We start from the raw sequence: 25270 nt of genomic DNA, 5'->3' as shown, positions 1-25270 counted from the left end.
GGACCAATGAAGTGCTGGAAATAAGCAGTCTGGAAGACCCATCACAGCATTTACCCACACCCTCCACCAGCGCAGAGACACACATGTTGGTGGGACCTAGATCTAGATCAGGCTTGGGTTCACAATCTGGAGGTCACCGAATGGACAAGTGTCCGCAGCAGGAGGACACAGGTTCAGCCGAGCTCCCTGACACTCGGAGGACTGCTGGGGAAGAGGCATCTGTCAGGTCTGAGTCAGATGACAAGCCTCTGGATATGGCTATCAAACACATCCTGGAGATTCAGCAGAAGGTGGGGAAACATCATGCAGTGCTGTTAGAAGCCCTCAACAGCGTGACACGAGAGTCAGAGGAGTGCGTCCGCCTTCTCGCTGATGAAGTGGTGCCCAAATGTGCATATGGAGGTCTCCAAGGGGAGGATTATGGACACAATGGCGACTCTGGTCTAGCAGAACGCAGAGATGCATGCAGACCTGCACTCCGTCACTGTAGCCATGGGTGAGTTCCTGTGGTGGCAACGTGAGAGGGAAACGGGGCACCTCGACAACCCCCAAGTTGATCATTCCCTTCAAGGAGTCAAGCTGAGGCCCTTCCACACCTGAAGGGAGGAGGAGCAGCAGCTGGACAACCCTGGCTCATCCACTCAGGAATCTCAGAGGCTGTCCACTATCTCCAAGTCTGCTTTGCCTGTGACTCCCTCAACTTTATCCTCTGTCAGGGAGCAATTGGCCCACAGGAGGACAGCCTAAGCAAACCGGGGCCCCTAAGGCCTTGGCTCTCCAGAGGACCAACGCCAAAGTCCTCAGAGGCAACAGGGCCAACCATTGCACAGGTTGTCTTCACCCCTGCTGCAGATGTCAAAGCAGCACCTGGAAGTCTAAGGCATAGAAAGTTAAGGAATTCTGATCACAGTTGGTTGCATGGGTGAACACACTTTGTCACTTTATAAACTGAAAATATATTCACTTTCACTGAATGATGGGTAATGGTGTCTTTCAGCTTCATTTACAGCCTTCATGAGTTCTCCCACTGCATCCCTCTGCACACCACCCCCTCAACAACGAGCTGTTCAGCTGCAGACAGCCGGCCCATGAACGATTCTAGAGAGAGAAGTGTGTGTGTGGTGGCAGGGCCTTTCAGGGTCTTGTGCAAGCACTCTCCCATGCACACGGATCCTTCCTGCTTCACACTCATCTCAATGTACTGAGCATTTTCAATGCTGCCTGCTGGGGTTCGATTTCAGTTGACTGTCTGAGCTGACCTGCATCTCTCCCCATCCACTGATCACACTCCCATGCAGCACTTGTTCTCACCCCCCCACAACTCTCATTTCACTTTCGATTTAGTCAGCCTGGCAGTGCTACAGTTTCTCTTGTGCTCCCCCGTCCTTTCCCCTCCCCCAGTCACCCATTTCCTTTACCCCGTCACTCTTGAAGCCCCTGGTACTACCTTCCACCTCCCCATCGTGACCTATCAGCCGCAACCCTTTCTTTTGGGGACATCCTGGTGAACATGCATGGTCCCTTCCTTCCCGAAAATCCCACACCCATACACGTTAACCTTTCTGACCTCCTCCTTCCCACCACCAGGGTCCCTGTCTGCCTCCGAGTCCCCACCAACTACCCTCGCCGTCCCTTCTATCGATACCATTGCACTCTGACCCTCCAACCCTACCATCCCACTCTGCCCTTGATCATTCTCCCCATTCCCTCTTACCACGCCCCCCCTCAGTTCACTCCCCAGGAGGCAGTCATGGACTCAACAGAGCCCTCCCTTCCACGTTCACCTGGCCATCCCGTCCTCTGGACTCCTCCGCCTCCTGGAACATCTCCACCCTTGGACTCCTCCCCACCCCCACAGACTCCCCGCCCCCCCTCGTCCTCGTTCCCCCCCACCCCCCACCCCCCCGCCCCTAATCTTTCCCCCTTCCTGACTCCTTCCTCCACCCTTACTGCTTCTGCCACCCTTATTCCTTAACCTCTCTGGACTCCATCTTCCCCCCGGACTCCTTCCTCCCCCTTGACTCCTTCCCTCCTTTGAACTCCTGCCCTTACACCTTCCTCCCCCCTTAGACCTACCTCCCCAGTTGCCGTCTTCTGCCCCCAAACCCCGTAATCCCTCCCCCTGTCCCAACCCCCCCAACATCTTCGTTCCCCCACACTCCAAACTTCAACCCCACCCCCAACAACCCGACACACCTTCCTCTCCCAGTCAATCCTATACCTTCCTCTCCCACCCCTCCGGTACGCCTTCCTCTCCCCCTGTTGTGAGCAGACCAACAACGGTGACTTTCCAGCTTCTGTGAAGTGCTTCACAGTGGAGCCATGTCCAGGGTCCCATGGCTCTCGGGCTCCAGCATCTTCTGCTCCTCAGGTGTCTGCGATGTGAGCAAGGCGCTGACAGTAAGTCTCGACTTCTGCACGTCACAGCTGTCAAGACGTCTTCTGCAAAGTGTTTTATCCTGCCGGTGTGAGCAGATGATCCAGCGCTCGAGGGTGGTTCCGGCAGGATGGGCTTATAATGATATGCAGATGTATTACGATGAGGTTCCCGATGTCTGACGGCAGCAAATGCGGCCCGCCGTTGAGGGGCAGAGCAGACGATTGCAAACCGGCTTCACAACATCATGAAACCAATTTCTGGCCTTCCCACCATATTGTCTGATCACGCCGCCAAACACGCCTGACACCAGCAGGCATGGAATATTCTGCCGAATACCATTGTTTTGCAGCTCTAGAAACATTGCCAACAATCTTTCTGAGATTATAATTTTCCTGACATTATGACCACTGTCTTTTCCACTGGTTGTGGTTTATTTCTCCTCAAGGTACAAGAGAAAGCTTCAAGCAAACATCAGCAATGCTTGAAGAATTGATCAATTGTTTAAGACATCAATGCACACAATGACTAAGATGCAAAAGAAAGTGTTAATTTGAACCCAAATTTAAAAAAAAAAAAAATACTTTGGATACAATCACCCTCTAAGCGGCAGTGTTCACTCAGCCCTGAAAACTTTCCCTGTTTGCTTGGCAAAGAAATGACATTTCTCATGTTTGTATGGGCATGACACATGTCCAATGCCAAAGCTTTAACATGGAAAGGCCTCATGGAAAATTCACTCCCTTGTTTAAAGTCTGATGTTTCCCCACTGACCCAGTGAATTGCAATTGCACATCACATGGTGTGTGTCAAAAGGTGGCAAATGGAGAAAGTTTGCAGTCTAACACCAGTGAATAGACTATCGGTGGTAATACTTGACATTACCTTACGATATCAGCATAATTTCTTCTGTTTCCTATTTAAACAAAGGTGTTACATTAGGGATTCAGGGAAAGAGATTTGCTAAAATTAATGTGAAAAAATAACATTAATGAAAAAAAAAATGATGGTAAAGGGTGAAAAACTCCCAGGACCAGTTTCCATCCCAGGGTTCAAAGGGAGCAGGTGAGAATATTGAACATGTCCTAACTCTAGTCTTTCAAAGCTCTCCAAATTCAGGAACTGCTCCTTGAGATTGGAAAACTGCACATTACTCTGCTATTGAGGAATGTGAAGAGAGGGAACCTAGGGAACTATAGACCGGTTAGCCTAACATCTGCTATTGGGAAAGGTCTAGAGTAAGAATAGGGTGACTGAACACCTTGAAACTTTCCAGCTGATCAGAGAGAGACAACTTGGATTTGTAAAGGGTAAGTCATGCCTGATTGAATTTTTTGGAGAGGTAGCAAAAGCTGTGGGCAGGGGGATGTCTATGAATGTTATTTATTTGGACCTCCAGAAGGCATTAGATGAAGTACCTTATAGAGACTGTGAACTAAAGTTGAAGCTCATGGAACTGAAAACTAATTATTGACCTGGTTTGGAAATTGGTTGATTAGCATGGGGCAGAGGGTGGGTATAATGGATGGGTACTCTAATTGGCAGAATGTGACTAGTGGTTTCCTGCAAAGATTTGTGTTGGGGCCTCAACTATTTACTGTATTTATTAATGACAGAGATGATGGAATAGGAAATCACATAATCAACTTTGCTGATGCCACAAACATAAATGGTATTATAAACAATGTGGATGGAAGCACAAAATTACAAACAGATATTAATAGATTAAGTGAATGGGCAAAACTGTGGCAAATAGATTTCAGTGGAGGCAAATGTGAGGTCATCCACTTTGGACATAAAAAGGTTATAGCAGGGTACTTACTAAATAAAATAAATCTAGAAACATTGGACATCAAAAGAGACTTGGGTGTCCATGCACACAGACCATTGAAATGTCATGAACAGTTACAGAAAATAATCAAAAAGGCTAATGGAATGCTGGCCTTTCTTTCTAGAGGACTAGAATACAAGGGTGTAGAGGTTATGCTTCACTTATGCAAAGCCCTGATTAAACCACACCTGGAGCAATGTGAGCAGTTCTGGGCATCACGCCTTAGGTAGGATATATTGGCTTTGGAGGAAGCACAGCATAGGTCTACCAGCATACCTGGAACCCAAGGTTTAAGTTACAGACAGACACTACAAACTAGCTTGTATTTGCTAGAAATTTGAAGGTTAAGAGGTGATTTGACCCAAATTTCAAGGTTTTAAGGGGGACAGATAAGGTAGTTGGAGAGAAACTATTTTCAGTGGCTGAGCAGCCTATAACAAGAAGCATCTTCTGAAAATTAGAGCCAGATCTTTCAAATTAGGAAACACTTCTACATACAAAAGGTGATATAGGTTTGGGACACTTTCTACAAATGGAACTGACGCTAGATCAATTGTTAATTTTAAATCTGACATTGATAGATTTTTGTCAACCAAAACATATTATGGGATATGGGGCCAAGAACATATGTGAAGTTAGGTTGTAGATCAGCTATGATGTCAGTGAATAGTGGAACAGGCTCGAAGAGTTATATGGCCTATGTATCAGCCTGTTTACTTTGAAATGTGTGAACACTGATGTTATAAGTGCACACAGAACAATGACGCAAGAAAATATTAAAACATGTATCCATGATCACCAATAGTTATTTCTAGCCTCAACTTTTCCAATGTGCAAAAATTAATTATACGTTAAAACTAAATTTACTCAGATTGCTGGGCTTTTTATTAGGAAACCAGAGTTAAAAGGACAGTCAGGTGTCTTAATGAATAAATATAATAAAATGACCTAATCATGGGTGGAACTTTCCGTTTTTGAAACTAAGTGCTGTGGCAGGCAGGTTTCGCAGCGTGTTTTCTGCTGGTCAGAATGACGGGAATTTGTGCCCGATTCCACGCTCGGAAGCTCATTAATTATGCACAGGCAAGTATCTCTTCAAATCACATGGCAGGTCAGGAACAGATTCGTCCACCCCACTGTTACCTAATGGGGTAGAAGGCCCAGGCACCATATTTAAATGTCACCCAAGCGCACATATTTCATTCTCTCCAGTCCAGCTGTCTCCAGGAGACCCACTGAGATGGCTGCAAACAAAAATAAGAAGGGTGCACCCTCTTTCTGCAATGACGCCCCTCCAGGCATCGATAACAGGAGTATGGCAACATCGGGATGTCCTCAACCGCAAGGATGACTCCAAGAAGCACACCAGCCTCACCTTTCCAGCCTTGGAGGCTATAGCAAGTCAGGTCAACGCGGCTGGTTACTGCACCCGGAGTGCTATTCAGTGAAGGAAGAGGATGAATAATCTCACCCACTCCGCCAAGGTAAGTCAACCTTCAGCTCCCTCCAATCTCACACTTGCATCATGGCATCATGTACTCAAAGGGCTATATTCTTCAGAGATTTCATAAAACATTGACAGGGGGCAAATATCAGCATTGTCTGTCTCATGGGGTCACATCACCACCATCTCATCTATCATGCTGTACAAACTCCATGCTCAGCCCTTTCTAGGGAGAGCTCACCACAAACAGGAGGCATGATGTTTCCCAATCTCAGCTCCATCTCTTTTCATCACATTCCTTTCTTTTGCCTTCAAGCAATCCAAGCTTGCTCACAACAGAAGGGAAAGAATCTAGACTGAAGGAGGGACAGCCAACATCATACTCCTCACTACATTCAAGGAGGATGCTGCCAAGCTGGCTGGGGAGGACAGGGATCTCTCCTGTAGGGAAGGGGAGATCGGCTTATCCCGGCAACCTAGTACAGATGAGACCTCAATGAGTTTATCACATCCTGACATTCACAGTGAGTAACATGCAATCCTGTATTATGCCAGCTCATGAACTAAATCTATCTTCTCTCTCTTATAGGCACCAGGAGGTCCAGGCACAGGTGGAGGGCCAACATCAGCCCCAGCCCACATGCCACCTCAGAGGAGGAAGTTGAGGAAGCCTCTGAAGAAGATCCATCACTGCGTTCACCCACACCCACCACCAATGCAGAGACACACACCTCGATGGTTCATAGTTCTAGGTTAGGCTCAGGGTCACCTTCAGGAGAACATTTCACTGACACATCTCAACAGCAGGCGGAGGCAGTGACAGCTCAGGTTCTCTGGCACTCAGAGGACTGTTGGAGATCAGTCCCGCTGAATCCGAGACAGATGATGAGCCCCTACGAGCAGCTGCCAAGACAATGCGGGAGATGCAACAACATGCGGCGTAGCATCAGGCAGTGATGTAAGAGTCACTCAGCAGGCTAAAGCAAAGGATGAAGGAGTCCATCTGCGTCCTGTCTGATATTGTGGCTCTGTCATGTGAGCACCTCAAGGTTACCATGGGAAGAATGGCGACCGCTCTGGAAACCTTGGTCCAGCAAGTTTTGTCATATTTGTGTTTAGTCATGGACTCCATAGCTACAGACATTGGTGGGATCCATCAGTGGCTAGGCAAGAGGGGGTGGGGCACCTTGACCTCACACCAGGTTCCCCTTCTCCCCAAGGAGTCAGAGAAGGGCCTTCAAGCACCCACAGGGAAGATGAGTATCAGCCGGACACTCTGAACACTCCAAGATTGTCCAGCCGCTCTGAATCCCCTCTGCCTGGGACTCCATCCACTCCAGCTGCTCAGACGAGGAAGGTGCATCTGACCCTGAGCAAGAAACCCTTATCAGGCCGGGGCCCTCCAGGCCTTGGGCTACCAAAGGGTGCCCTCTAAGTTCATCACAGACAACAGGGCGTAGCAACCAGCTTGCTTGCTGGAGGGGGCATCTGGTAGATCCTTGGTGGAGCAAGTCGTGTCCGTGGTATTGGTCTATTCTCCCGATTCTCTGGTTCTTGCTGAGGCTCCCCTGGACCTTGGATCCTTGACCTCAGGTGGGGCCTCCTCCCACTCTAGCAAGGGGCAATGCCTGTGTGCTCAATTGGGATAAGGCACAGCTTGGTATGCAGGGCGTTTTTACAGTCGGTGTCCATGGGCTTGTCTAGTTCTGTACTTGGCTGCAGATGGAACGGTCATGGTTAGTGGAGGCATCTGCAGCCTGTAGCTGGGGGAAAGGTAATGGGGGGGTGGGGGGATGGGTACTTGAAGCTCTCCTTGGGGGGGCTCGACTCTGTATGTGACATTGCACACAGCCTCAAGATGGGGAGAAGTGAGGTCCATATGTGGTATAGGGACGTCAACAGTAATAGGTTTAGGGGGAGGGCTGGAATGTATTCCACAACAACAATGGGATCCAGGGTTGCTGGGGGAGGCTGGAGAATAAATGGAGGCAGATCTCCCTGCACATTGTGAGGTTCCAGGTAAATTGAAGGGACCCGAACGCTGACAGGGGGAGGGTTGAAGCTGGTCTCAAAATAAAAGTGAAGAACCACCATATCTTTCATACATTATAGTCAGGTAGAACGGTCAGATTAAAATCTAGATCATGAAAGCATTCCAATAATGACAATGCATAATAAACAAGTCAACGTAAGAAACCAGTGTAAAAAGACAGGTTAAAATTATTAGAAAGTAACAGTGCTTTTAGTTTTCATGCCAGTTATATTCCTAACTCAAACTGTTCTCGATATAATAGCTTGCTCTTCCATGGTGTTGCACAGACTGAGCCACAGGATGTTGTTTTCTAATTACCGGAGCACTTTACAGCATATTTTGAAATTCCAGGTAAAAATACTATATTTTACAAATGCCCTATTGCTCATGGTTGATTCACTTGATTTTCAAGAGGAGAAGTATCTGATAAAAAGCACAGAATGAATATTTAGCACTTCAGTCAGCAATGGAGCAGAAACAAATGTCAAATAATTCAAATCAGACAAAAAATACAAAATGAAAAATTTGAGGAAAATAGGGCATGTTGCAGATGCCTGATAAAGCCTCATTTTAAGGAGGAAAACAGCATATTAGAGCCCAGTTTCCAAAGTAAAGTTCAGGGAAGCATTGGAAGCATAGGCTTAAGCCCCTGAAAGGGGTAACCCTAAGAAAGAATTCATTGGAGGGATGTGAAACACTACAGAGACAACTGTACCGGTAAGGTTAGTAATTGAATATAAATTATTAATTTGTGATGTGATTATATTGGAAATATCATCTTTAGAAAATTCAGGAAACATGTGTGGCACTGAAAACACTTTGCAAAAAGATCTCCTGAGTGATCTGATTGGTTGGTTTTCTGATGTTTACAGGCTGCACTTTCATAATTATTTCCTAACTGTTTCATAAAAGTAAATGGTGATAGCTGGGTTTCATGGTTTTTATTCTTTGCGAATAGGTATCTTCTTCATATGTTAGATTGGATTCCACCCAATCAGTATAGTTCACTTAACAGAGAATGGTCACTTGCTCTTTTATAATATGATCTTTGAGCCAATAATCTACTTTCGAGCATGACTGCACATTATTCATAGACATGTGTGCCGGCCTGTTTCTCTTGTACAATAAAATAGCCTGTGACACAAACAAGCACAACATGGGGACATAAATTTTTGCATTCATCGCATGCATGGAAATCTGGCCCAGCAAATCACCTACCCATTATAGAACACATCTGGTTTCCATATCACAGAATGAAAACTGGGCGGGTTGTATAATAAGCAGAAGATCTATTCCACAAAATTACTATAACCGTGGTGAAGACAAAAAATTCATCCAAAGTCTCTATTGTGAATCCCATAATGAGCCATCAATACTAACCATGTCACGCAGGGAGTTGATGAGGATATAATCATTGTAAGAAAAATTAGAGAGTGAAGCAAGCAGTGCTGCTTTAATAAATCTCCACGGCAAAATTCATAAAGAAATGAGTTGCCCAGGGCACTAATGATGATATGTCATGTTGGCAGCTGCAAAACCAGGAAGGAAATGATTTGTAAAATATAATGGTGGAGGGGAAGAAACCAGAGACTAAGATATTGGCACTTTTTCTTATAGCAAATGAATGACGATTACTGCAAAGCAAATTGTATTTTGTACACATATAAGTGGACTGAACTTTTCCACGTAGGGTGCAGTTACCTGAACAGGATGGAACAGGCTTGTTCCAGGAAGGTTTTCCATCTCCTCCCATGATGCAAGTCAGAGTTGAATAGCCAACAATCTCATAGCCGCTGTCACAGTAAAAGGTCACCGTGGATCCAAGCTTGAGGTACGTTCCTACCCTTGTGCCATTCTTGATGGTTCCAGGATCAAAGCAAGATTCCCTGGGGTTTTCTTTAATAAGAAAAAGTGTGTTAGATTTTTAAACTCGTTTGCCGTTTATTTCTTTGCAAAAACTGATTCCGTGAAATTTTGAGGATGACAAACTCTTGACTCTGCAACTGTATTATGAAAGGCAATTTCTGATATTACAGCATTAAGAACTCAAACGAAACAGTTGCTTCTAACAACACGTTTTCCTGGATATTCTGCGCTATAAATCAGTGGTACTCACCTAAACATCTGTCAAATACAATTTCCTTGCATGTTTGATGATAGAAGAATCACGATGAATGAAACAAAGGCATGCCCATTTACATTGTACCTTTCACAACTTCAGAAAGTCCAAAAGCAATTTACAGGTGATAAAATACTTCTTTGAAATGTTCCCACATCTATGTATACATAACATACACAAATATGCCTTGCCACCAACAGATCAAATTCAAATCTACTTCCCAATTACAAATTCCTCCATGGCCTCACCTCATCTTCTTTCTGCAGCCTCCGACACTGCTAAATCTCAACAAGTGCCTTTAGCTCTCTTGCTCTGAGGGCAGAATCGTCCCAGGTTTGCACAATGTGCGGTAGCAGGTGGGGAAAGGACATTTTAGCTGCCAGCTGCAATGGTGGGCTTTCACACCGTATCGTCCCATACTCGGCACTCCCCGTCTCATTAACAATGCATTCATGGGAAACACGCCGGATTGCTGGCAGGTGAGCTCGGATTTGCCCGCCATGCTGGGACTTCAGTGTTTCCTCGCTCCGGGCGCCATGTTTAAATTACACCAGGGCGCAAGCCTACTTCATGTCTTCAGAGACCTCCCACCTTCCAAGAGCTGCCCCGCAGTGGAGCCATGTTTATGAGAATCACCCACCATGCAATGCACATGTTCCTCAAGGATCCGGTAGCTATGGGGCTCCAGCATCTTCTGTTCCTTGGATGTCCACGATGAGCAAGGCCCTAACAGTAAGTCCCGACTTCTGCAAGTAACATTTGTCCAGACATGTTATGGGCCAGCATGTTTTTCTGCCGGCATAACAGTAAATCCGGCGTGTGAGGACGATTCCGGTCGGGCCTAACTTTGCATCCCATTACCGTGTTGCAAAGTGGGTTCATGCCACCCTCCAGTGGGATTGGCATTACGCCATGGCAGACACTGTCAGATGATCACACTGTGCTTTCACGCCAGGGTGAAACCAATTTTTGGCCTTCTCGCTATATTGTCCTCCCTCCTCCGCCTACCATGATGTCAGACGCCAATGGGGCCGGAAAGTTCTGGCCTAAGGGTGTGAGCATTCCCCTTTACTGCTCCACCATTGATGGGACAGTCTTCAGCTGTTTAAACCCTACTCTCTGGGACACCTTGTTAAAACCCCTCCATCCTGCCCATTCCCTCCATCTCTTTCACAACAAACATTGGGCTGTCTCAACTAACTCTTCCACTTGGTATCTGTTCCTTCTCTGGGCAGCACCTTAGCATGTTTGCTACATTAAAGACATTGAGCAGAATTCTGCCTTCCTGACTCTGCACCGGGGTGGGTGCGGGGGAGATATGGGTGGGATGCGGTGGTGTAGTCACAGCTCGCAATTTTGGCAGAGGTTGCTAATTGGCTGGACGGCAGGCTGAGCGTCAATAAGTGGCGCCGGATACAAGATGAAGACGATGAAAGCGGGGCTTCTTCAGTGCAGGGCCACTTTAAAAGCACCATGGCAGCCATTACTGCGGCAGCTGTCTTGAAGCAGTATGCAAGCCCCTGTGCAACAGGAGGAGGGGCAGAGACCAGGCACCTGTGGCAGGGCTGCCCCACTCTTCATCAATGCAGACCTTGAGATACTACTGGAGGCCTTTAGAGAAAGGAGGAGGTTCTATTTCCAGAGGGTGGCAGGAGAAGACCACCCAGCCAAAGAAAGTAGGCCTGGCTGGAGGTGGCAAGAACTGACCGGCAGAAATGTAGTGTGCAGTACCAAATGCAGTATCATACGAGGGTCAGTGATCTTCTCCGCTCTGGCAAGGTGAGTACAAAACGAGATCCAGGTGACAGGTCTCCCAGGCCTGCAACCACCAGCAGACACATAAGCTGAGCAGTCTAGGGGTGCATGGTGCCCCCAAACGTGGGAGAAATAATCCCATTAATCACTCCACTGCATTAATCACTGAAGGGGCTTCTGCTATCAATGGCTGGTTCTCATGATCTACTTCTTCTGTCTCCCGTAGGGTCAGTTGTGGAGGGCGAGCACCAGGGTACTACCACATCACCAGGAGTATCACAAGTATCTGAAACAGCAGGGCCAACCCTGCCTGGTCATACAAGTGCACACTCCATCAGCACAGACACATTCACATCGGTGGGTCCTTGTGTACAGCTGGAAAGGCTGGCACTGGATGAGGAGCATGTCACTATTGGGCTGGAGGATGTGAGAGATGCAGAGGCAGTTGTGGGCAGCCTCTTAGAAGCATGGAGCTGGACATAGATGCAGGACCTCAACAGTCACATGCAAGGAAGCTCAACTAAGGCCAGCAGTGTGAGATGTCTAGCTACATTGCAGAGTTCCCTGAGGTGCTGTGGAGGCATGGGTTGAAAATGAAGAACTCCATTCAGCTCATGTGCACCACCATGGTTCAGGGCTTTGAGCGCATGAGCGCCTCCATTGGCAGAGTGGCCAGCCTCATGGAGATCCATATACAGCAGCACAGAGTGGATGCCGAATCAGGGCACTGACATTACATGCACAGCATGCATCTAATGCCTCGTAGCATTGACCAGTGAGTGGCACTAGTGGCACCAAAATGCATGGAGTGCATGCCAGCCGTGGCCCAGCTGGTGATCCCCTCCAGCTATCTAGAGCTCCGTCAAAGGGCTGAGGCAGTCATGAGTGAGGCCGTGGGTCTTCCCTCCCGGGGTGACCAAGTTATCATCAGCCTCCTTGGCCCCTCTGACTGAGGGAACATCTAAGCAGCAGGGCCCTGTGATGGAGGTTGCTCTTGTATTGACGCTAATGTAGCAACTTCTAGACTGGCACTTGCATGGACATCTCAGCCATAAGCAGAGACAATTGAGCCGGCTGCCTCCACGTCTTCCGTAGCCACTACGGGAGCACCATGTAGAACTAGCCAACAGCAGAGGCTGCAACATTGGTCAGAATGCTGAGTGATTCACTGGGGTCTATTTCACTTGTTAATGTGCACTTTTTTACCTTTTTCTAACACTGTAAATATTGACATATGACTCCAGACATGCAGACTTCCATTTTTAAATGGCACAACTCAAAAAGCGTGGTGAAGTGGCAAAGGTAAGCAAAGGCCTGAGGACAATGAGATCACTTGGCAGATGCTCACCGTGCATTGACGATAAGAGTGGATGTATTCAAGGCTGCATCTTCAATGGAAGTGTTCTAACAGGAAGATCAAAGTGAATTGCAGAGCATGCAGACCTGTGCAGTTAGAAACACTCAAGTGAAATGTTCCAAGATCAGATGTTTCCTGGCATTGATGCCATCCTGCTGAGACCTGCGAGTCCTGTGCCCCATGCACAGGGCACCTCTGAGCTCTGCATCTTCCTCTTCACCCTCCTCCAGCAATGTGCTATATCAGGGGTGGCCAAACCACAGCTCAGAAGTCACATGTGGATGTTTCACAGATAAAATGGGGTGGTTGTTAAGGCAGGGAGATTAATCTGGATCATCCTGAAGAAATCGGTTGAGGCCCTGGCTGGACACACGGAGCTGCTGCATCCACCGGCACAACTCTAACCCAACTGGCCCAGCCCGATTTGAGATTCGGTGGTGCAGAATCCACGCTCCCAGTAGCTTCTGCTCCCACGCGCAGCCTGCAATACACCTTCCTGCACTGGATTGTCTGCGTGGTGCCATCTCGGTCTCAGGATTCGAGGCCGCCAGACTGGGGTGAGGTCAGGACCGGAGGGGGACTGAAAGCAGGGCCAAGGCAGGCCAGGAGAGGCAGAAAGTGGGAGAGGCCAAGGGGTCGGGTGTGGGGGAGATTGGTTGAGGGGGGGCATCATGGAACATGGTGGGAGGTAGAGAGGGAAGCCGAGTGTGGAGCCATGGTGGCGGGGGGATAGCAGGGAGAGGCTGAGAATCGGGGTCTGGGCTTTGAGCCCTGACCGCCATTTCTCTCCAATTCACCTCTCCCATATTCAGGCAAGGGGGAGAAATCTGGGTAGGGTGGAGGCTGGAGTAGGAGGAGGGGATGAATGAGTGAGTGTGGCTGAGTAGAGAGGGAGGGCTTGAGTGAGTGAGTGTGGGCTGAGTTTTGAGCATAATAAAAATGTGTCTGTGAAGGTTCTCCATGTCTTGCAGCCCTTGAATGTCTGGAGATTATCGTAAGCGGTTCTACAGTTTAGAAAGTTTGGCTGCCTGTGAATTATATCCTTCCAGGGCTTCACCCTCTTAACAAGGCCCACAGCCTCTCTGGAGGGCCATCTTAGGAGAATGCAGCAGACCACCACAATGCACAGGACCCTTGTAGGAGTTTAATGCAGGCTGCCCCCTGACTGGTCCAGGCACCAGAACCTCAGCCTCAAAAGCCTGATAGCCTGCTCAATGGTGGTCCTTCTAAACAGATGGATTTAGTTGTAGGGCCTCGGTGGCTCTGTCTAGGAACCACATAAAGAAGCGGGAACCTATGTCTTCAAGGGATATCCCTTGTCCCCTAGAATCCCTTGTCTCCACGAGTTTGGCTGGTGGCATGAGGAGCACAGTATTCTAGACTGCTGACAATGAAGGCATCATAGCAGCTGCCAGGTTAGTGAGCACACACATGCATAAAATTCTTCGTGTGGTCACAGACCAGCTGAATGTTTAGGGAATGGACTCTCTTCCTGTGGCCACATGGGTGCAATCGAAGATGTCCTGCACCTTAGAGAATTCAGGGATGGAGGTGGATCCCATTGCCCTTTGTGCCTGCGAGGCATTGCTTGGGTCTCACAAAAAGGACGTCACTCATCTGTTGAGTTGCAGTGGTGTACTGCCACTTAAGAGACGCCACCAAGGTCTGCTGCTGATGCTTGGGAGGAGGCAGAGGTGAAGGTATTCACAGCCTCAGTGACTTTGATGGCTACTGACAGGACATGGCGAGCAGTGCTGTGAGTGTGAGGTCTTCTGGTACAATGGCACAAATCTCAGTGACCATCTGCCTAGGTAGGTGCAGTCTCATGTGGCATTGGCTTTTTGACATGTCCAGGTAGTTTCTTCTGCGATGGTTCACTCGATGCTGCGGGAATGATCTCCGTTGCCTTCCTGTCTCTGATTCCTCTCCACTGCCTCTTCATGCCCAGGGCTCTGCATCTGCTCCTGAGGATGTTGATCCTCATCACTCCTTAACCCAATCTCTGAAAACCTTCATCCCATGTCCAGCTGTTGCCGTGCTTGCCTTGCTTCACTCACAATGGACTCTGGGCCCCCAAGCTCCCTTATGGTACCATGATTTGTGGAAGGTCACGACCTCCTCCACTGACACAATTCATGCAGTCCACTCGCTCTGCTACCTCTGTTTACCCAATGGCACCTCTGATCCATGCTCCCTGTTATGGGTCCACATAATTTGATGATGTGGCCATGACTGGGTCCCCGCTGCGTGGCCTGTTTGCATCTGGACTGTTCCTGATCCAGCGTGTAAACCCGTGTGCCCCCACACAAATTCCAAACTGGTCCTTGGCGGACTGACAACAATATCATTAACAAGATCAACTGGCCACTTATTCAAATCAGGCAGATTGCCAACCCTGTCCTCTCCCGTCCTGTGTCAAATTGGCGACGTCAAATCAGCACACTGACGGTAATTTTCATGCCTGCCCACCTCCACATTCGCCCTGTGGGGGACGGTGGGGGAGGGGGGTGGTGGAGGCTAAAGATTTTGCCCATTATATAAATGGAAGTCTTTGTTGACATTGAGTGCTAATGACAAATTAGAGGAGCCAAAAATTGAATAGAGGAGATAAAGGCTGTGTGACAGCTGAAATATCACCAGGGGGTATTTCCATTAATATCTGTATTTATTTTGTATCATTTGAATTCTGACAGAAAATTCCAATGGTCTTGTCACCCATACCTACCTTTTTGAGAAAAGAATGTTTAAACAAAAAGAGGAGTCAGAAAGTGGAAAATGGAAACGTCATTGAAGTTAATCTGTTTTTATGAAAGGTGGATTTGTGAAAGGAATCCTAGCAATTGGATTCTTTCCCTCACAGGGTTTCTGATGATGAAACTCTTTAAAAGAGGATCTGATAGTGATATTTCTTTCAAGAAAAGAATTTGATAGTGTTACTTAGTGGAATATTACCAGGATGGGAATTGGACACCACCTAAAACCGAGTGCAATTTCAGTGATGCACCGGAGTGGAGACCACCAAGGAGCATCTTAAATTCATCCTTGAGCCTTGTCATCATGTTTTGTCCACGCTCAGGCCTGTTTTAGGCTAATTTCAACTGTTGTCAAGGTGAATCTCAAAGTTGTGCGGGGGAGGTGGGGGTCGGTGACGGAAGGAGGTCAACATTAATTTAGGCACCTGGCTCATAAACGTGCATGCTTTGTGACAACTTGTATTTTTTTTTATTTCAAAGTTCTTTTATTGATAAGGCACGCATAGGTGACATGACCATTTGTCTGTCAGAATTTAAATTATGCAAATTAAGTACAAAAATAATTGGAAATTTCATTTTAATATTGAAATGAGACTGCCGAACCAAAGCACTTGATCAATTTATTTGTGGCCCGAACGCCCGTTCAGATCAGGCACAGGCCTCTGTTTCGTTAAATTGCTTAGCATCGCGTCCTTTCGATATCCTGGGAAGCAGAAGCCTCAATGTTGAACACAGATTCCAGGGGGTGCGGAATTCAAATCCACAATGGCAGCATGTTAAGATGCAAGAGATAAGAAGCACTTCTTTCGTGAGAGAGTCATTTTATCCATTTACACAAACACTGCAAAAGAGGCAACTGAAAGTTTTATGGCTGAGCTGTGAAAAATTCTTGAGGTGTACCACAGGCGATTCTTATTATTGTGTTTAATGGTTCCATCAGTCGAACTACCATTAAATACAATACTAACAGTGCATTTCCATGATTCCCAAGTTGCAGCAAAGGCACAGTGGTACTTGACTTGAAGTGTTTCATTTTTTTTAATCTGTGCAAATCTGCCACCAATGTGCTCCCCAGTGAGCTCATTTCCATGGTTGTTAATTGCAAGCAAGGAATACATCCAAGCAAGGCTGTTTTCAGGCACTGATATGAGAATAATTCAGAAACAAACAAACATTTTCTGTGTTTACTTATGGAAATAACTCCAATCTCTGAAGCTGACCCTTGTTTATTGTCAAACTGTCACATAGGAAGCATGCAATGATCACCAAAAGATCATGGTCCAGTGTTAAGGTTGCTGGAAATCCATGGCAAGCTGCTGTTGGGATTTACTGAACTGAGGTAGCCATCTCAAAGGGAGTGATGAAAAAAAGTGCCCGATTTAAGGGTGGTGCTGTCAAGGGCTTGACAGCAACTGTTTTACCGATCCTCTCAACCCAAACATTTCATGTACTATTGGGGAGTAATAGCGAAATTCAAAATGAAAAACCAAACATCAATAAAGAAGGAAGAAAAGGAAATTGATGTTTCTTCATCAGGACAGGAACCTGAAATGTTGGGCGGAATTTAATACCCTCCCCGGGTTGCAAGTTTGGGGGGGTTGGGGGGGGGTGGGGTGTTGGGGGGGTGCCAGGCGGGAACCCCACCACCCTCCTGCCTCTGCCCTGGTTAAGTCTGGGGCAGGAAGCTTTGTGGACAGCCTTCCCACTCTGCTGCCAACTGAGGCCCTTACATTGGCAATTGATGCCCGTTTGTCACCATGCAGGAAACCTGAAAAGCCCTGTCGTGTTTGCTTGTGGGTTCCTGGGGTGGTCCCTGGTTGTCAGACACTCAATGCCTGATCAATGGGCCCAGCATCAGGAAGTGGGGGACACGCTGAGAGCCACACACACACCATCCCCACACCACCCCCTCCCCACTCGGCCTTGCTGCCATCCCTTCCGGCCCCCACCCTGTGACCTCCATCCTGTCCTCACTCACCTGAGGCCAGGCTCCTTCATTGATCCTGGACTTCTCCCTGGGTGAATTTCCAATGGCTGTCAGCACTCCCCTGGTGGCATTGCCTGCAATGCACAGCTGCTTGCCTCTGATTGGCTGGCAGCTCTTGGGTGGGGCGGGGGGGGAAGGGGGGGTGAAATCTGCCCTGATGCCTTTGATTACCTGGTTGGGGGTGGGGGGGCTGGGGTGTGTGTGTGCTGGGCGCTTAAGTGCCTGAGGGGCACAATACAGCGGGTCTTCCTGAAAGGAGGCGACAAGGGGTACTCTAGCCAGCAGGTGAGACCCCATTGCACGCAATAATCACTGCCCATTAAATCTGTTTCACTCTACAGATGTTGTCTGACCTGCTGAGTAGTTACAGTGTTTTCTGTTTCATTTTAAATTTCCAACAACTGCAGTATTTTGCTTTTGAATTGATGTTTCTTAACAGAACCTTAAACCAGCTAGACAATAAGTATCAGGTTAAGACTTCAGCTGACCCTGTACTGTTCAACCTGCAATTTACTTTTCGCCTCACGGCAAGTTATGATATAGGGGTAATTTTCTCAGCATGTGCTGTGGATAAGAAAATTACCACCTATATGTTTACCTTTGACCTCATACTGAGATGGTCATACCAATAAGGGCTGGAAACAGCATCATGGTATTGAGAAGGTTAAACAAGGGATAATGTCAAACAACTCTACTTCAAGATTTCACTTTTTTTAAAAATGCCATTGTTTAGTTGTCTTAATTGAATATGGAAAATAGACTGCACATGGCACAGTTCACCATGGCACAGTTCATCAGTTTTAGTGTCTGCTAAGTGGAAGGATGGATATGGAAAATGCTGCAAATACTCAGCAGGTTCTCACAGAATTTCGGAATAGTTGCAGCACAGAAGGAGGCCATTCAGCCCATTGTTTGTGCTCTGGCTCTCCGAAGGACCAATTTACATAGTGCCACTCCCTGGTCTTCTCCCCATAGGTCTGCACATTCTTCCTTTTCAGATAATAACTCAATTCCCTTTTAAATGATTGAAGCTGTCTGCACCACATTCTCAGGCAGTGCATTTCAGATCCAAGCCACTCGCTGAGTAAAATCATTTCTCCTCATGTCGCCATTGCTTCGTTTGCCAATTACCTGAAATCTGTGTCCCCTTGTTCTCAACCCTCCCACCAATGTGAACAGTTTTTCCCTACCTGTCCGAATCCCCAATGACTTTAAATACCTCTATCAAATCTCCTCCCAAACTTCTCTTCTCCAAGGAGAACAGTCCCAGCTTCTCCAATCTATCTAAGTAACTGAAGCTTGGCTTAAAAGAGATACATGTTGCCGAAGCTTTTCGTCTTGCACCCATTGGGTCATACCCAAGAATGCCAAATTTCAAAACTCACAAAAACTTTTACTACAGGAGAAAAAGGGACCGATAGGTTGGCAATCAACTCTGACTGGCCAAAAATTTGAACAACAGGTTAAGCAAGCTGTTTCATGCTGATGCTATGCAGTCACTACATGAGTGCTATTTTCCACTAACAGGAAGCTGCAGTCATTCCAAAAAAGCATTTTGCCTAGCACACAATTGAGCAACATTGTGTATGAATTTCACTGCCAGTATGATGCCAGGTATGTCAGCCATAGATCCCAGCGACTGGCTGATCGGATCAAACAGTATGTTCCTTTGGTTGTTCATAATAGGCAGAGTACAAACTGTACTCAACCAACCCGCACTAGCAAAATCCAAAACATTTGATTTGATTTAATTTTGCATTTGGGCAGCACTTGCAGAACAATCTTAAGTGTGCTAATAGCTCCACTAACAGCCAATGTAAGATAATAGCTTGTCAGGCATGTAACCTGGCTTATTTAAACTTGCTCGAAGCAACATACACTCATACACAGGGACCCATTCCCTGCAAACAAAAGGAATATGTTCAAGCCTTGCACATTTTTTAAAGTACCTGGGAGCTATATAGTTTCCTGTTGATTTCTTTATGTCAATGCCTCGACCGATCAGTTGCCTGGCCAACTAATCAGTACCCTTTGCTCCCACATCATAAATTGTTGTGATCATTTGAAATTTGGCATTCTTGTGTTTTCTCTGATTACAGCAAAACAAAAAAATTTCAGCAATATGTCTCTCTTTTCAGCAATATTTAAGTTCTGTACTACCAAACAACTGTTTGTAACTGGAGTTCCTCATCCCTGGCACCATTTTCATGAATATTTTCCGCATTCTCTCTAATGCCATCATCTTTCTTAAAGTGCGATGCCCAGAACTGGACATAATACTCCAGTTGAGGCTGAACCAGAGTTTTATACAAGTTTAAGATAACTTCCTTGCTTTTGTGCCCTATTAATGAAGTCTAAAGTTTATCAACTTGCTCTCAACCTGTCCTGCCACTCTCACTGACTTATGCACATAAACTCCCAGGTCTCTCTGCTCCTATGCCCCCTTTAGAACCGTCTGGGGGAATTGTCTGGTGAGAGAAACGGAAATCACATTTCATGCTGTCGACCTTTTGTTGTTAACTCTGTTTCTCCACAGATGCTGGCAGGCCTGCTGAGTATTTCCAACATTTCCTGTTTTTCCAGCATCCGCAGTATTTTGCTTTTGATAAGGATGAATGCATCATAAAAAAGCTTTAAAGGCAGGAATCTCCAACACTTTTGGACTGGGGGGGGTGGGGTGGGCGCTGGATGCTTTTGAATTTTGAAACCAGTCAGTGAACCACATGTGATTAGGTAGCATTCCAAACCTCAATTTGCAAAGACTTCAAGGCATCTGCTGCACATCTTATCCCCCTACTTTCCTTTTATTCTCCGTCTTCTTTTCTCTTATTCACCCCCTCCTTTGCACTTTCTTCTCATCCTGCCTCTACCCAGTTTTAAAATTTTAAATTCTAAAAGTTTTAAAATTGGTGGTTTTCTAATTTTTGAAAAGATATGGGCAGCTTATCTGAAGGTACATTTTGTTTGCACCTTTTCAACAGAGATCATTCTAGCGTTTCCTATTAAAGCATGAGCAAACTGATACCGCTATTAAATTCCTGTAAAGTAAGAAACGCTAAACGCAAATATGTTCTTGCACACTGCAACAGGGCCCTTAAAATCACGAATTATGACTGTATGTCCGATGAATCCCTAGATCCTCATTATTATGGCACTCATTTGTATGACAGTCAGTCATAGCATGGCTTGGAGCATTTTTGGAAACCTCCTCCATAGTCATAATGTCAACTTGTTTCAATTACCTCAGCAATATCCCTCACATTAACAAGCTCAGGTTTATTTAACTCAATACGTTGCTGGAACACAACTGAGTCACTGACTTCCACAACTTATGACATTCATTCTAGTGGCTGCTCCTTTAAACAAAAAGAAAGACTTGCATTTCTATAGCACCTTTCATGTCCACAGGACACCCCAAAGCACTTTACAACCAAGGAAGTAATTTTGAAGCACACTGTTGTAATGTAGGAAACGGGCAGGCAATTTTTACACAGCAAACTCCCACAAACAGCAATGTTATGATGACCAGATAATTTGTTCTTGTGATGTTGATTGAGGGATAAATATTGGCCAGGAATCCCCTAATCTTCTTCAAAATAGCGCCATGAGAATTTTTACGTCCATCTGAGGGAGGTAGATAGGTCTAGCATCTCATGCTGAAAGACGGCGCCTCCGGCAATGCAGCATTCCCTCAGTACTGCACTGGTGTGTCGGCCTAGAATTTAGTGCTCAAGTCTCTGGAATGGGACTTGAACCTAAAACTCTCTGACTCCGAAGCAAAAGTATTATCAACTGTGCCATAGCAGACACTTTCATTTATTACTTTGTTTAGTATGTCTACCAACTTCCTTGAGTATCACATTGTGTTCAATAAGGCAAGCCTCTGAGAGGAGTATGCAGCTTCATTGTAACACTTACTCACTCCAGCAGGCTTCTGCTGGTTTCATGAAAAGCAATTTTCTCTTTTCACAAATGAGCATGGTCTAACCCATTGCCACATCAAAATGATAGATGATAAAATCTCTACTGATTCAGCAATTAGGAGAAAATCAGGTCAGGCAGCCAACCTGAACAAAATAAGTAAGGCCTTAGTGGACTTAATGGTCTTTTCCTGTTTCTAAAAATCCTAATAGAAATATAAACATAGAAAATAGGAGCAGGAGTAGGCCATTCAGCCCTTCGAGCCTGCTCTGCCATTCAATATGATCATGGCTGATCCTATATCTCAACGCCATATTCCCGCTTTCTCTCCATACCCCTTGATGCCCCTAATATCCAAAAAATTATCAATTTCTTTCTTGAATATCCTCAGTGACCTGGCCTCCACAGCCTTCTGTGGGAGAGAATTCCACAGGTTGACCACCCTGAGTGAAAACATTTTTCCTCATCTCAGTCCTAAATGGCCTGCCCCGTATCCTGACACTGTGGCCCCTGGTTCTAGACTCCCCCAGCCAAGGGAAACATCCTCCCTACATCCAGTCTGTCTAGCCCTGTTAGAACTTTATATGTTTCAATCAGATCCCCTCTCATTCTTCTAAACTCTAGTGAATACAGGCCCAGTTGAACCAATCTCACCTCATACGAGAGTCTTGCTAAACCCTGTATCAGCTTAGTGAACCTTCGTTGCACTGCCCCTTTGGCAAGTATATCCTTTCTTAGGAGGGAGACCACAACTGCAATACTCCAGGTATGGTCTCACCAAGGCCTTGTATAACTGCAGTAAGACTTCTTAACTCAAATCCTCTTGCAATGAGGGCCAACATACCATTTGCCTTCCTAATTGCTTGCTGCACCTGCCTATTTACTTTCATTGACTGGTGTACAAGGACACCCAGGTCCCTTTGTACATCCACATTTCCCAATATATCATCATTTAAATAATACTTTGCCTTTCTGTTTTTCACACCGAAGCGTAAAACTTCACATTTATCCACGTTATACTGCGTCTGCCATGTGTTTGCCCACACACACAACTTGTCTAAATCGCCCTGAAGCGTCCTTGCATCCTCCTCACAACCCCGTCCAGTTGTGTGTCATCAGTAAACTTGGAAATATTGCATTTGGTTCCCTCATCCCAGTCATTTATATATATCGTGAATAGCTGGGGCCCAAGCACTAATCCCTGTGGTACACCACTAGTCACTGCCTGCCACTTGGTTGAGTGGGGGAGTCAAGCCTGTAAAATATGCTAAAATCCAGTTCTGATTCTGATCTATACTGCATTTGTTGAATAACAATGAATATTGATGTGTTTCTTCCCTCCTCTTCTTTGAGACTACAGCTCAGGTGCCCACTGGGAAGCCAACTGATCCAGTTAAATGGCTAATTCAGGGCCAAGCCCCATCTCTGTGAGTATCTTGCCTGTGTTAAAGGGGCTGGCCACTGTGTGGGGAAACTGCACTGTGAAACATGGTTGTTTACCCAGCATATTCTGTGGTAAAGCCCTCATTTGCGCACACTCCATGGCCCATGGAGGGACCTCTGGCGACAATGTTTGCTCTTATGGCAGCGGTGTTAACAACACTCAGCAATGCTTCTTGACCACCCCCTTCACCAGGCCTTGTCTGCCTGGCCTCAGAGTCCCCCATCCCCATCACTTTTCTTCAAGGGCGCCCAGCCTTTGAAGTGCCCCCTTCTGGAGCTGCTGCCTGAGAACTGGCCATCACGAGCAGTGACACAGCTGGGGCTGCAGAGCTGCTGGCCCTCTGATTGGGCTGGCGGCTACTGAGGGCAAGCAGCAAGCGGATGCCACCCGACTGAATTGGAGTTGCATCATTCCGCCTTTGACCCCGATGGTGGGTCTTCTGCCCTCTCGACAAAACTCAGCCCATCCTTCCTCAGTCAGAGAGGAGTCACGCAACCTGCTCCCAGTACTTACCGGGCTGTGGCCTAGTGACATTTACCTTCTTAGTTTTCATTGTTCCTTTCCTTTTCTCCCTGTTTAATCAGGTCATGACACTGTCAACCCTATCCACCACCACCACAACCACCCCCCCCCACCACCCCACCTCACCATTAACAAACTTGCCACACAATTTATTTTCAAGTATGGTGTCAGCTGCATCTGCACCCACACAGTTCTGTCAAGAACCAGCCAACTATATGACATATCCCTTGGAACATTACACCATCTTAAGAACAACAGATGGCAACAGAACAATTAAATTATTATTCTTATTAACTTCAGATGCGTACTTTCATTTTTAAAGATTTAGATGCATGGCTGCACACATCAGAACTATATGTGAAAGCTCTCCCTGGGTACAAGCAGCACTTTCTTGTTAATTATTGCCTACACGATGATCTGCATGGATGAAAATGAGTTACCCGTATATTGAAGAGAAAATCCCATCATGCTGACAGAGGCGTCACTGCGAAAGGCCAGAAAAAGGTTGTTGCTGCTGCTCTCTATTCGGTCAGGCACCTGTGAGCCTTGAAAGCTGCCAATCAGAGAACTGAGAGAATCTGGTCCATCGTAGATATGAAGGAAATCATAGCCTGGTTCCACGTTGAAGCTGAAAGTACACAAGACAAACATGATTCAACGTAACTTTCAGAAGTAATTCGAGCAAAACATTTTCAAGTCAACTTCATGGCCCAGGGGCACATGCAAAGAGACCAAATACTTTATGGCATCTCGATTCACAGTAGGAATCTTATCCCTTTGATGCCATGGCATATGAAGGCTGTTCTTCTGTTACCATTTGTCTTGCTTAATTGTCAGGATTACTGTTACATTTTTTTTCGCTGGCTAGGCCAGCATTTACTGCCCATCCCTAATTGCCTTTGAGAAGGCATTGGTCAGCCACCTTCTTGAAAACCTGAAGTCCATGTGGTACTCCCACAGTGCTGTTAAGGAGGGCTATCTGGTTTCATTCCCTTTTATTGACTTTTTAGCAGTTTGATACAACTGAGCTTGCTAGGCCATCTCAGGAGACATTTAAGGGTCAACCACATTATGGTGGATCTGGAGTCAGACTAGATGAGGATGGCAGGTTTCCTTCCCCAAAAGGCATTAGAGAACCCCATGGGTTTATTACAATCAACAATGGTTTCATGGTCATCAGTAGGCTTCTGCCGTGGTAAGATTCGAACCCAAGTGTCTGAATTACCAGTCCATTGACAATTCCACTACACCACTGCCTCCCCTAAGATGCTATCTTGGGTCAAATTAACTTTATTCTCTTTTTAAAAATGTTTTCGCACTCACCATGCTTTCAGTTTCAGCCTCCCCCTCAACCCCTCCAATCCACTTTTCATTCCAATGCAATAAATCCCAGGCCTCTATCATTGATATTTGAGCTAAAAATATTTGACCTGGAGTAGTAGATGGGAATGACATCTTGTCTGATTTTACCCTCCTAAGGAACACACTAATCATAAAAAAAATCAATCTTACGATCCTGAATCCCACTAAGATCCAGTCATTCTGTGATACATACTGATCCTGGGCCTGAACCTTCTGGTCAGCGTGCAGGGGCGGGCCCACTCGCTGATGCGTAAAATGATGTGCGGTGACGTCGGGCATGCGTCCCGACATCACCATGCGTCATTCCAACCTTCAGTTTGGCGGGCACGCAGCGGAGTCGGCTGCGTGCCCGCCGATCCGTCAAAT

The 25270-nt window shown here is 46.5% G+C and overlaps 1 protein-coding gene across 1 annotated transcript in view; it reads right to left on the bottom strand.

Moving 5' to 3' along the window:
- The window catches only part of csmd2 (CUB and Sushi multiple domains 2), a 1856113-nt gene that overhangs the window by 303375 nt on the left and 1527468 nt on the right, over positions 1-25270 (bottom strand). The window contains exons 30-31 of the mRNA XM_078566065.1: positions 23983-24170; positions 9386-9580 (exon numbers count right to left, since the gene is read on the bottom strand). Coding sequence (XP_078422191.1) covers positions 9386-9580; positions 23983-24170 — 383 coding nt within the window. The remainder of the gene's footprint in view (positions 1-9385; positions 9581-23982; positions 24171-25270) is intronic.

Source organism: Cetorhinus maximus, chromosome 21 (genome assembly GCF_964194155.1).
Source record: "Cetorhinus maximus chromosome 21, sCetMax3.hap1.1, whole genome shotgun sequence".
Lineage (NCBI taxonomy): Eukaryota > Metazoa > Chordata > Chondrichthyes > Lamniformes > Cetorhinidae > Cetorhinus > Cetorhinus maximus.
The sequence above is the reverse complement of the archived record's forward strand: the minus strand, read 5'-3'. Positions and strand labels throughout refer to the sequence as shown.